General features: G+C 40.6%; 1 protein-coding gene across 1 annotated transcript; it reads right to left on the bottom strand.

Annotated features, from left to right (window-relative positions):
- Positions 1-1,157: 1,157 nt before the first annotated feature.
- On the bottom strand, positions 1,158-7,193 carry synprb (synaptoporin b; the record flags this gene model as incomplete). Its single annotated transcript, XM_080425043.1, has 5 exons — positions 1,158-1,514; positions 1,626-1,817; positions 1,972-2,170; positions 5,428-5,552; positions 7,170-7,193. The coding sequence occupies 5 exons, from the start codon at positions 7,191-7,193 to the stop codon at positions 1,158-1,160; spliced, it is 897 nt and encodes a 298-aa protein (XP_080281169.1).
- Between the last annotated feature and the right edge of the window lie 6,464 nt (positions 7,194-13,657).

Here is a 13,657-nt window from a genome sequence, read left to right as displayed (position 1 = left end):
AGAACCAAAACAAACTATATGGTATTTCTTAATCATTTCAGCCAAAAAGGTTTATAACAATATATGACTATTGACATAAAAATAACACTGTCTGTCAGTTATGTAACATAAGAGGATTAAATGACATGGGCCAATTTCTATTTTGACTTAGGCCAAATTATTAAAAAAATGTCCCAAGTCACATGTTAGGTCACTCTTGAGATATATAGGCCATTATACTAAAGGGTGCGGGAACAGCATGATCCATTTCAATTAGGATTTAGGCGATTTTACCAGAGGTGGCCAGTGTCATGAAGAGCTGATTTATGCAAAAATATCATTTTCCTAAAAAATCGACTTATGCCATTATTTTAAGAAGGTGACGTTATTATACCTAACTGTAATGTAGCTGCACCACAAGTGGTGTACAACAGGCTTTAAAAAAAGAACATCAGTAAACATATAAATATACAAAACATATTGGTCTGTGAATACAATTTATAGTACTGTCACTGAACATCATCACCCCAAAGGTCACAGTCATGACTTTTCGGAGTTAAACTTGATATCAAACTGCTTTCCATAATCTGAGAAGACTCTAAGCAAGTGCTGTAGGCCAGCAGAATAGGAAGACATGATGACAAGATCATCAGTGTACAGTAGATGGTTAAGGAGCCTTTCTCCCACCATACAGCCAGTCCATGAAAAAAATAAAAATCATGTTTCTGCAGCAAACAGCGTCATTTTGTAACATTTAGTAACAAGTGTCATTTTGGCTCTGTGTTGTTGGCTTCTCAATTTGTGATTGATTTGGGTAGATCAGAGGATGCATTCAGGAATTTTGGCATTTATTGTAGAATAAATACTAAGTTCCAACAAGCTTTGGAAGCACACCATAGCCAATCGAAATGGAATATGAAAAATCTGAACGATATATGTTTATGACATGACACTGATATGTAGCGATTTGAGTGAATTTCTGTCTGTACACAGTCACGCACACACACGGACGGACACACTCACAAACAAACAAACAAAATCTCTGCGTCCTGGCAGAGACGCATTTTATTGAGAATAATCAATAACATGGTGTAACCCTTGATGTAAAAATGCATATGTATTGTTATACATGAATGTTTGTTCCGTTACAAGACATTGGCCGAAATCTAGCTCAGAATCTAAATCTCCTTGACAAGTATCATTGTCCCCTTCGAGGTAGTCCTAATCTCCTGGCCATAGATGATTGGTGTGCCTAGCTGTGTGTGCGGTAAGCTAAAGCTTCCCAGGGACTGATTGAAGCTACCTAAATTCCCCTCTGACTCACTGATGCTCTGTTGTCGGTAGGTCTGTTGATCAAAACTTTCACCTTGTTGGTCGAAGCTGCTCTCGCTGTAAAGCCGCTGCCTCATTCCACTGGCACGTTTGCCTGAAGCACTCCTGGTTGGATATCGTTTTCCAGTTTTGTACCAGCCTGTCTCCTTGAAGACAAACCAAATATTGCCAGCCCATAGGATTAGATTAATGCAACCAAAAACCTAGAGGTGGAAAAAGGGCAGAGATACAAATTGTGTTTCTTGGAGTAAAATAAATACCTTGTTTAAATCAGTGGCCATTAACCATGTTCCATTTGGCATCTGAATACCTACCACAGATGAATTAAGGCCTGTCCAGAGAGAGTCCTGGGTAGCCGTACAACTATTTTCATAAGCTCTGCAAGCAGTGATGAGCAGAAGGATCTGGGTAGGGTCTGTGGCATCCTTAACATCAGAGAGAGCTTTGGCCCATGTACAAGTGCTAACCAGCCACAGTAACGAGAATATGACTGTAACAAGAAAATCCTGTTCAGGAGACAAGAGAGGAGCATTATGAAGAGAGAGTCTGATATTGGATCAAATAATGGAAATATTCTTCACAAAGAACAATTCTATTTAAACTGATTCATACTAATACACTGATACTGTATTTGTGATTTAAAGATGTGAACTCACTGACCACGAGTGGGCCTCTGTTGTTCTCTCTGTACTTGTTCTGGTAGAAGATGTACACAATCGTTGCCAGCAGGGAGTAAAGGAAGGCAAACACACCCACTGTCACAAAAAACTGAGCTGCCGAGGAGAAATCTCCCTGGAGGAAGAAGACCTCCTGTCTGTTCTTCTCACACAAGGGGGCTTTGAAATGCACTTGTTGTAATCTACAAGACAGAAAGAAATTATATAAGTGAAATTTTGTCAAGAAGAAGATTACGCATGTCACTATAAGGGAATGTCAGTCGGTAGGAAAAGGGTCACTGGTTGACATTTACTATGAACAAGTGTCAAGAAAGATCAGCCTTGAATAGCCAGTAATAATGACTTGCAGACTGCAGCCGTTGTTATACTGGGAGCATACACAAAAACTGGAAAAAAGTCTCCGCCAGGTCAGGTAGGTTATTGTGGGCCAGCAATGGAAATTCACCAATCAGGATGGAATATGAAAAATCGGACAGATCCATCTTGATCACATGACTATTGAGATAATGTGTACCGATTTACATGATTTTTGGACAAAATCTGCAGGAGTAATATAAAAAAAAATTGTTTACGAAAAATCGGCCTCCTGGGGGCGCAATATGAGGACAATGTGAAAAGGGTGAGATGTCTTCCTCGGCCTAGTGGGAATGTGCCTGCAAAGTTTCACAGCAATCAGACACTGCAATTATGTTTTGAGGCATTTTGTTCAAAACAGGCCAACCCTGCAAACTTTAGATGCCAATCTTAGCCAATCAGGATGGATAATGAAAAATCGGACAGATCCCTATCGATCACATGACTATAGAGATACTATGATCTTGTCAGGTGAAAACATAATATGCTGAGATGACGGTGAAATCCATTTGGCATTTAGTGCTTGATGTACAAGTCACAAGTGTCACAGTCAATCGGGTTGTGTTAAGGCGCATTGCTAGCTGCCATCCCACATTTTGCAAAGGAAAATAAATGGTAAGTACAGTAGCTGTTCGCTTCATAAGTGACCTCACCCTGTCCCTTATACACATAAGTGACCTCACCCTGTCCCTTATACACATAGACATTTGTTAGAGGGAAAATCCTTAGTGCGTAATAGTTAGGTATGGTGACCACAGCTCTATGATCACAGGTTGAGCCCCTCTAATGAGATGTCCTGCTGTTCCATTGGTTGCTGAAAAGTGGAGGAGTGGCTATAGGGAGTCTTTACTGTTCTTACATAGTGACACGCCCCCCATAGAGGAATAGCTTTCTCTTACATAGTGACACGCCCCCGTAGAGGAATAGGTTTCTTATTGGCTGCATCATGCATATGCAACTTTTTCAAAATTTTCAGCCTAATTACACAGAGCAGAAGTACACAGATTATAGCCTACTCTGCCGTGTCCATCTATCCCATGTTTTTTTCTCTTTTCTCTTCTGCTCTCACTCTACCTTCCCCTACTTATTTAAACCTGTATGTCTGTGATGTGACAATAAAGAAAAAACAAAGAAAAACTAGAAAAAGTGCTCCTCGGAGCACAGGTCTCCGCCAGGTCAGCTACGTTATTGTGGCCTCCTGGTGGCGCTATATAATAATATATAATAGGCCAATGTGAAAAGGGTGCCATTTATTCTTAGGTCGTTCACGGCAATCGGACACTGTATTCATGATTTGAGGCATTTTGTTCCAAAAATGTGTTTTGCTAAATTAGACCTGCTGGTGGCGCTATAACAGGCCAATGTGAAAAAGGGTGGCATTTCTTCCTTGGCCTAGTGGGAATGTGTTTGTGAAATTTCACGGAAATCGCAAGCTGCGTTCATGACTTGAGGCATTTTGTTTAAAACGGACCAATCCTGCAAATTTTGGAAGCCAACCTTCGCCAATGAGGATGGAATATGGGAAATCGGACAGATCCGTGTTGATCACATGATTATAGAGATACTGTGTACCGATTTGCATGACGTTTGGATAAAATCTGTAGGAGTAATATAAACAAATGGGTTTTGCACAAATCGGCCTCCAGGTGGCGCTATAACAGGCCCATGTGAAGAATTTGAGGCAGAGGTTCTGAATTGGCATCCAGGGAGTGTGTGTGCACAGTTTCGCGGCGACCGGGCCAACGGTGCCGGAGATTAGCTGTTCACAGACGGACACACACACGGACACACACACACACAGACACACGGACACACGGACGGACGGAGGGTAAAACATACTCTCTCGCCATGTCTTTCGGCCTGGCGGAGACAACTAACTTTTTGCTTTGTCAGTGATCATGGAACTAGAGTTATCATATTGTACACTATCAGCTAGATAACTTCACCTTTTGGACCAAATAGATAATGGCTGTAATAGGCTCTATGCACAGCAGCCAATATTGGAAAGAAATTGGGCCCGTCCTTACTTCTTACCAATTATACTAACTAGACCATACCCGGTGAAGTGCGCAGGCGAAAGTAGTTGCAAACGTGGGGTTATTGCACGTCCTGTCGCGCCGCCCCCCCCGCGTGTGGCTGTGTGCAAATTCAGAGCAATTGCTCCAGCCACTGAGGAGAACCGGGCAGCTTCACCACAATCTGGGAACCCAGAGCCAGTGAGAATGAAAAACAGCGCCCTCTGCTGTTTGTACTATCTCTCACTGGCTCTGGGACAATGGCGACGTAGCACCCGTGCGCAAAGGAAACCGGGGTTTTGGTCTGCCTTCAGCTTTCACTTCCGGTGGTGGCAGGTGCCACTATGTTTTCATTCCCACTAACAATATTTCTACACGGAACACTAACACCACTTCTCCCAGAGAACATGGATCGTTTTGGTTATAAGCCCACTTGTTTCTATGATGAAAGAGTAAGTTAAAATGTGAATATCTTTCCGTGGTTTTGTCTGCTCCGAGGACGCTATTGTTAAATTAGTTTGGGTTTGTTTCGAGGGGGAAAGATCGACGGACACGTGAATCCCGCCCACTACATTTGATTGGGTAAAGCGCGGCCTGCTTCCTGATCTGAAGGCACGCCCACTTGTAGCCCAGTGCGTACATGTTATGACGAGCCTTCACGACAGATTCCAACGCAGAGCAGAACTTTTTAATTTCAAGGACCCCCATAAAAAAGCATCTACTAATAATATGGCCTTTCAACCTCAAAATCAATGAACTTTTCTAGAATGCACTGGGGTATGATGTAATGATAGGAACACCTTAATTATCCATCTAATCCTTGAATATATATTCTGTAAAGCGAACATTTGCGATTTTTCAAAAATAGCAGATCTACAAGCTCGTAGACGTGCTATTTTTGAACAGCCAAATAAATCTAAAATCACACAGATGCTTTCCCCGGTCTTAATGGGTTAATTAGTATCATTGGTCGTAACGGCTATGAAGGTAAGTAAGGAATAGGCCCAATTTCTTTCCAATAATAAAATGTGCATAGAGCCGATATTTGAGAGTAAAAACACATACTGCACCTGAAAGGATATGCAAAGTCAATGTTGATGCTGAGGTTGCTCTGCCTTCTATCTGCACAGTCCACTTTGACCAGCAGGTGTCCATAGTATCCTCCACAAGTTGCAAAAGCACAGATGGCAAAGATCTACGAAATAACAGAATGTTATAATGGGCTACCCGCGATACAGAGAAATGCAATTGTTTACATCTCTGCTTGAAACATTAGTTCCTAATCTTTGTCATCTTCAAAGTGATATATCACAATATGATCATTGAATAAATAAATAAATAAACAAAAAAACTAAACATAATACCGCATCAACTGCCAATATGGTTTTATTTTAGCAGAATATATGCAACATCTAGTTCTTGAGACGTGACCTACTGTACATTTTGTCCCTGAAAGAATAACATTTTTTCTGTATGGTAAAGGCACTTTGTCATTTGCTAAACAAAAAAGCATTAAAAAAAAGAATCTACTAATAATATAGCCTTTCAACCTCAAAATTAATTAAATGCACTGGCATTTTTTATTATTATAATTTTTTTCCCACGACTTTGTTACCCATTTTTTCCACCCAGTGCCAATGCCTAAGCTGTAATCCTGGGCGCTACTCTCCCTCTGCCAGCCTGGGGAGGGCCCCGAACTGAGCTCATGCTTCCTCAATGCATGAGGAGTTAGCAGGTCGCTTCTTATCACCTGACAGGGGGGAGTTTCCCCGGTAGGAAGTAGCACGAGGAAAGAACACGTCACTCCAACCAGTTCCTTTCCCCTCCATCAGGCGCCCCGGCTGACCAGGGGGAGGCAGTATAGACGAATCCACAGAGCGGCAATCTTAAATGCGGGGTCAATCGGCTGCCTTTCCGTACCGCGACACCGCAGCTACAGGCAGCGACTCTGTGGATTCGTCTAGAGACCAGGATTACTGCATGTTTTTTGTGAGGGTACCTAGCCTAGGGGACATGGAGAGAACATGTAAACTCCACACAGAAAGGCCCTTTTGCCAACCCCACCTAGGTATATGGGCACTGATGACACGGAGGAGAGGACACGCCCCCAGCGCCCCCAGCGGGAATCTAACCCAGGACTTTGACTTTCTAGCTGTGAGGCGACAGCGCTACCAACTGCGCCACCGTGCCCCCAGAATGCACTGGTATGATGTAATAATAGGAAGACCTTAATTATCGATCTAATAATACCTACTGCGATAGTATTAAATATTACATAAATGTCAACACCAACTGCAAACATAGCCACAACTATCCGAGTCTCTCATTATGCCTCATTAAATTCAAGGCTGTTTCATCTTTTCATTGATTTTAAAATCAACAACATATGAATATTTTAAAGATGGGAAGACAGCAAACAGAGCTGCCTGCTGTGCACTACAGGGTGGTCACGGCAAGACAGGATGACACAACGTTTTGAATTATTACAGCATTGCTTTCTATGTACATTATCTATCTATCTATCTATCTCTTACACATTACAGAACATTTTTACTTTTTGCATCATCAACAATTGAAAAGAAACTACACAGTACCTCTTCAACCAGTATATTTCAAGTCATGTACAATTACTATTAATATATTATGTGATTAAATCATTACAAGATAAACACTAGGCTTGACTGAATTAGAATTAATCAGCCCCATCCCCTATTAATACTATATCATGAGCCACAACAAACAAAACAAAAAAAAAATATTAAAACAAAAATTGATACAGCAAATATCAACATGCTTAAGAAAAGAAACTTACCGGAGCAAATATAACCATGCACATTTAAAAACCAAAGAGCTCTGGTTCTACTCCACAGGATGTTAGTTGCTTTTTTATCATAATGTAGTAATTCTGCTGTTGTAGATGCGGTAAGAGGACAGAATAATTCCTTAGGGGAAGCCAGTCTTGAGGAGATTTTGATTAGTCTAGATATTTCAATGTAATAGTATCTCTGCACTGCTCTTCACGAGCATTCTTATCAAACGCTCTCAACACACTGAGATTAAAGTATAGCTCTACACGATGTCCCTGATGAATTACACAGGCACAAGTGCACACGGGCAGGCAGTCATGCACACACGCGCACGCACACACACACACACACACACACACACACACACACACGTGGTGATTGGCCCAATAACATGTAATTCAATACATACATAAAGCCATCATTAATGTGTTGTTTTAAATGATCAAATGACATAAGTGCAATATTTTTGTAATAAATTAGGTTAATAAATGGCCCCTAGTTCCACGACAGTATGTGTTAGGGCTGGCCAATTCACCGAAATAGCAATAACCAAATCGAGATTTTTCTTGAATCGAGACATATAAATTGTGGATTGTTTCTATTCAACCACTTAACCCTGATACTTCGTAGTTAAATAGTGGCTTGCAATTTTTTTTGAAAATATCTGATCTACATGCTTGTAGATCGGCTATTTTCACTATTTAAAGAAAATTCATCATAATAGAGGCACAAGTTTGAAATAATGGTGGTATTGATTTGAAGTCATATCGCACGGCCCTATAGAATTGTGTAATGTCACATTAAATCCTCAATTGAATACGGCATATAATGTATCAGACATCAGATCTGATATGGAACATTATTAAATAATGAACCAGAGCATGTTTGGTATGAAATAAAAGCATGACTCTCTGCGGATACACCTACGAAAGATGAAACACATGCAGTATCTGGAGGGCATGAACAGCAGTGCACGTTATGACATCTGCAACAGCAGTGCAATAGTCCCCGAATCTAAAACATCTTACATCTCATTACCCTGACTTCTTGTGCATGAGGATACTTCATCAGGCACAGAGCAATTTGGCATCATAATCATAGTAATTAGAGTAACAAATGAAGGAGTGTTTTCTCTTTCTTTTGTTCAGCCCGGCTGCGGCAGTATTGGGTTACTGGTGAAAGGAAGAAAACATGGTGAGGTTATCTGATGCACAAATAAATTGTTTGAATTACAATCTATAATTCATACTATCCATAGCTATATTCAGTGGTGGAAAAAGTACTCAAATTCTTTACTTAAAAGTACCAATACTGCAATATAAAAATACTCTGTTACAAGTAAAAGTCCAGAATAAAGAAATTACTTGAGTAAAAGTACAAAAGTATTGGCATCAAAATGTACTTAAAGTACCAAAAGTAAAAGTACTAAATATTTGAAAATAGCCGATCTACAAGCTCACAACGCGTCGCGATGCGACGCGTTGTGAGCTTGTAGATCTGCTATTTTCAAATAGCCTATGTATGAAATAGGGCTAAAGTGGTTAATGTGTGTTTTATAATGTAATAATTTATATCTGAAAAGTAACTAGTAACTAAAGTTTTCAAATAATTGTAGTGGAGTAAAAGTACAATATTTGCCTCTGAGATGTAGTGGAGTAGAAGTAAAAGTATAGACAACTGGAAATACTCCAGTAAAGTAAAAGTACCTCAAAATTGTACTTAAGTACAGTACTTGAGTAAATGTACTTAGTTACTTTACACCACTGGCTATATTGTATATGAATCATTCCTCCCAAGACAAAGGCAAAATAAATCAGGTGTCGCCATGGTAACTTGAGTGGGAAATGTTCACAGCATTGTTACTGTGAAGAATGCAACTTTCTCCAAATAATGAGCTGTGAGATCGTAAAAGTAGTCCTTCTGCTCAGCTCCAGCTCACTTGCAATATCCTCGTGGCCCACAGGTTGAGAATCACTGACTGTTACTGTGGTAACAGGATAGGTGGGCACTAGGGACATCTGGGCACCTCAATGTAAAATTGGCTATTTTGTCCAAAATGTAAAAATAAACATTCGACTATTAACCCATTGAGACCTGAGGCCGATTCTACACGTCTCCTAAATCTCAACAGTTTTCTGAAAAACGTATGTTTTCTATATCAGTGGTGCTCAATCTTTTTCATGTCAAGGACCCCCAAAATTATATGTATTTGGCCGCGGACCCCCATCAAAATATTTTGTTCCAGGGACCCCCAGAAGCAAAGATTTGAGTTACAAATGTTCGCTTTAAAAATATATTATGTTCAAAGATTTGCACACATTTTCATGATTTTTCAAAAATAGCAGATATACAAGCTCGTAGCGCGGCACTCGGTGCCGCGCTATGAGCTTGTATATCTGCTATTTTTGAATAGCCTAAAGTGTAAAATAATGCTTTTTAGCTCAAATCTAAAAATGACACAGTTCCAGGTATTAATGTTGGGCGGGAACCCCTATTTGTAACTCTACCTTTCAGGACGGGAACCCCTTTTGGGGTTCTTGTTGCTATGTACAGTATATAGTAGGGGTGTGCCGATATATCGCGATACGTTTTCGTGACGATATGTATCGTTTTGGAGAAAAAAATATATCGTTTTGATTTTATTTTTATTTTTTTTACAATAATAATAATCAGTTATGAAAACAGTCCGAGGTGAAAAGGGTGACATGTTTTTTTTTCGGGTCAGGTGTCACACTATTGCCCTATTTGGATTCAAAACGGCTAGTGGAAGCTGAAAAGCTACAAGTTTGCATGTCTGAATAATGCAAAAACAGAAATATTTGTTTGCATTTGCTTTTTTTCCTCCCCATATATTTTCATAATAAAAAAGTGCGTATCGTATCGAAATCGTATCGAAGTCGTGTGCCCAATATCGTATCGTTTCGTGAAATTAGTGTATCGGCACACCCCTAGTATATAGCAACATACATTTGTTGTAATTTTTGAATAAATATTTGAAGTTTTTCAGAAAACTTAGGTCAGGATTTAGAAGGCGTTTTTAGAATCGGCCTCATTTCTATAATTGCAACAAATTGCTACAAAGACTGTAAAGCCAGTCATTTTGGGGCATAGACAAGAAGTTGAAGGATACCATTTAAGTCTGATAATGATGTGGTGCAACGGATCTGGTACAGCGCTCAGGTCCTGGACCTGGTGAGACGAAGGAGGAGCTCGGCAGAGTGGTTCCGGAGAAGCGGACCGAGTGGCCCTGTCTTTCCCTATAGGACTGACCGTGGGCAGCTACTGGGATCAACCCCGGCTGGGTCACCTGGGCGAGGGTGAATGCTGTTGCGAGACCCGAAACACCCTATGAACCCAGGCTACAACACTGATGATACGTCCCAGGTGCACCCATGTGATGTTTTCTTTATAGTGTACAGTGCATGGTCACATCATGCATTAACATTACTTCATTTTATTCTTTTACATTTTGGACAAAATAGCCAGTTTTACATCGAGGTGCCCAGATGTCCTTAGTGCCCACCTATCCTGTATCCGTTACTGTCGGCCACTCTGTATTGTTATCATCACTGTTGCTGATCTTTGTCTCACCCCCACCCCCCCTCTCTCACCCCCCTCTCTCACCCCAACCGGTCAAAGCAGATGGCCGCCCACCTAGTGCCAGGTTCAGCACTAGGATTCTTCCTGTTGAAGGGGAGTTTTTTCCTGGCCAAGGACTTGCTCATGGGGACATTGTTGGGTCTCTGTGAGAATAGGGTTAGGGTCGGTGGTGGACAGTATCTGAGTACATTTACTTGAGTACTGTTATTTAGGTACGTTTTTGAAGTCCCTTTCCCTCCATTACATTGTAAATAGAAATATTGTACTTTTGGATTCTAGGAAGAGACTCTTGGGAAGGGACTGAATTAAATTATTATGAATTAAATATCACTTTTTTAATATAGCCGAGGTAACAATACAGAACACAATACTCAACAGGTAGAGTCATGCATATACAGCAATAATTTAAACACATGACACATTTCAAATCCTACATTAAAATTGCCTAATGGGTCGTACATTGCACAACCACTGCCCTTGGGGCCCCCTGTCAAGTCTAGTGATTTAATCATGGAGAGCGGCAATTTTTGAACATTTCTGACGACTATTGGAAATGTAACTAATAATTTACAGTATGTGTTATGCTATAAGTTGTTCTACAGTATGTGTGTTAAAAACACTAATCGATAGGGATGTTTGCTAGGAGCATATCCCTCTCTCTTCTGTGCGCCATAGGGAGAGTGACTGGTTAGAGACACATTGGTTAAATTAGTGTTCCAAGGTGTTGTCATGGCTCTTCCTTCGAAGCAGATACCTACCCACCTGTCATCAGTGGTGGTAAAAAGTACTCCATTTCTTTCAACAAAAAAAAAAGGATGATCAATACTGCAATATAGAAACACTCTGTTACAAGTAAAAGTCCAGAATTCAAAATTGACTTGAGTAAAAGTGTATTAATTGGCATCAAAATATACTTGAAGTACCAAAAGTGAAATGACTCATTACCGTATGTCCCATTTCACAAGGTATCTAAAATGTATAGCAATCTTTTGAAAATAGCTGATCTACAAGCTCACAACGCATCTCGATGCGACGCGTTGTGAACTTGTAGATCGGCTATTTTTTAAGCTAAAATTTTAATAGGGCTGAAGTGGTTGTAATAATAATCCAGATCTACAAAGTAACTAGTGACTTAAGTGTTCTAATAATTGTAGTGGAGTAAAAAGTACAATATTTACCTCTGAGATGTTGAGTGGAGTAAAAGTAAAAGTATAAACAAATGGAAATACTCCAGTGAAGTAAAAGTACCTCAAAATTGTCTGAAGTACAGTACTTAAGCAAGTGGTGGAAATGTACTCTTCACCACTGCATGTCATTACAATATTTTAGATTGTTTCACCAAAACCTGAGAGTGAATACTGATTGTCTGAACGGGTGCTGATTAGTGTCAGATACTGTAACTGAATAGGTTTCAAATAGCATACAGTTATTACTGTAAAAGGTTATTGAAAAGCCTCTACTGACCTCTTTTGGTGAAAACTCTGTATTACAATTCATGTAGGTGAACTAGAATTGAGCAAATAATCAATCAAAATACTTTATTCCAGAGGGATCAGCTCAAATGTAATTTGGGATCGAGCCTTCCTAGAAGTAATCTTCGATTGTAATTTAAAAAAATGATATAATAGCAGGCAGCAATTCCTAATTCAGAGGTAGCACATCCTCTGTGTTGTTTTGGTATGGTGGACCGTGGAGGTTTTTAATGTACCATGATTGTTCGATATACTACATGCAAAACCAATCAAAATGTATTTCTTAAAACACTACCTTTGTTTGTTTGTGTGGCATGCATGCGTTCATGACATGCAAGTGTGTGTGTGTGTGTGTGTGTGTGTGTGTGTGTGTGTGTGTGTGTGAGAGCATGCGCGCATGCACGTGTGCTGAGATTTCTCTGGAGGCATGTGGAATCAGCGGAGGAAAAAGCTGCTCAATCACTTCCTCTGACAGGCCTGCTGTAGGACATTTTGCCAGTGAAAATCATTTACATGAGAATGGCATTCAGAAAGCATGATGCTTCCATGCCTCCGAGGAAATCAAGCAGTCAAACAGGAGACATTTCATCACATACGCACATGCATATACAAGCTTGCTCTGCTGCTTTCTCTCCCTCCCCCTCTATTTCTCTCTCTCTCTCTCTCATCATGACCATACACACTTTCACAACCTGCCCCATGCACACTACGTGCATTATAATATACATCAATATGCCTACCTACACTAAGGATTTTAGACCCATCACCCTCACACCTCTATTTAAAGCACATGAAGCGTCTGGTCTAGCAAAAAGCTAAGCTCATGGACCTCATGCAATTTGCCTGCTGATGGCCTACCAGAGCCTCCTGGTAGGCCAGTAGGGACCTACTGGGACCATATGGGATGGTATGGGTGATAACAGACCCAATGGGATGAGTTCTAGGTGTGGAGGATGTCACTCTCACTCGTCTGGATGGTTATTTACACAAGGCAAACACACGGCCTTGTGTTGGCCTTGAGAGGAGAAATCCACATATACCTTTTATAGATTTCTCCTCTGCTTTTAATAGGGTCCAGCCCCATCTTCTCCTGAGGCGCCGGTGTGATCTGATTGTCTGGAGAAAAGCCTTGTCCTGTGGATCAGGGAAGTTCCTGAGGCCCAACAAGTTTGTATTAACACCTTCTCCAAATGGCATGCCTTGTCCCGAATACAGCCTTGTCCACATATTATTGCAGAGACAGCAAAGACCCCTCACTCATAAAGTAAGCTGATGAGATGGTCGTGGTTGCCAGCCCTTCCTCCTCTCAGTACATTGATCACCTTGCCACCTTTGTTTCTTGAATGTAATGTCAGTAAGACCAAGGTACTGTATTTTGGGAGCAGGCAGCATAAGCGTGTTATCATGAACGGGCAGGAGGT

The sequence above is a fragment of the Gymnoscopelus braueri genome (genome assembly GCF_963280865.1).
Source record: "Gymnoscopelus braueri genome assembly, chromosome: 3".
Classification (NCBI taxonomy): Eukaryota; Metazoa; Chordata; class Actinopteri; order Myctophiformes; family Myctophidae; genus Gymnoscopelus; species Gymnoscopelus braueri.
Note: the sequence above shows the minus strand (reverse complement) of the source record. Positions and strands in the feature narration are given on the sequence as shown.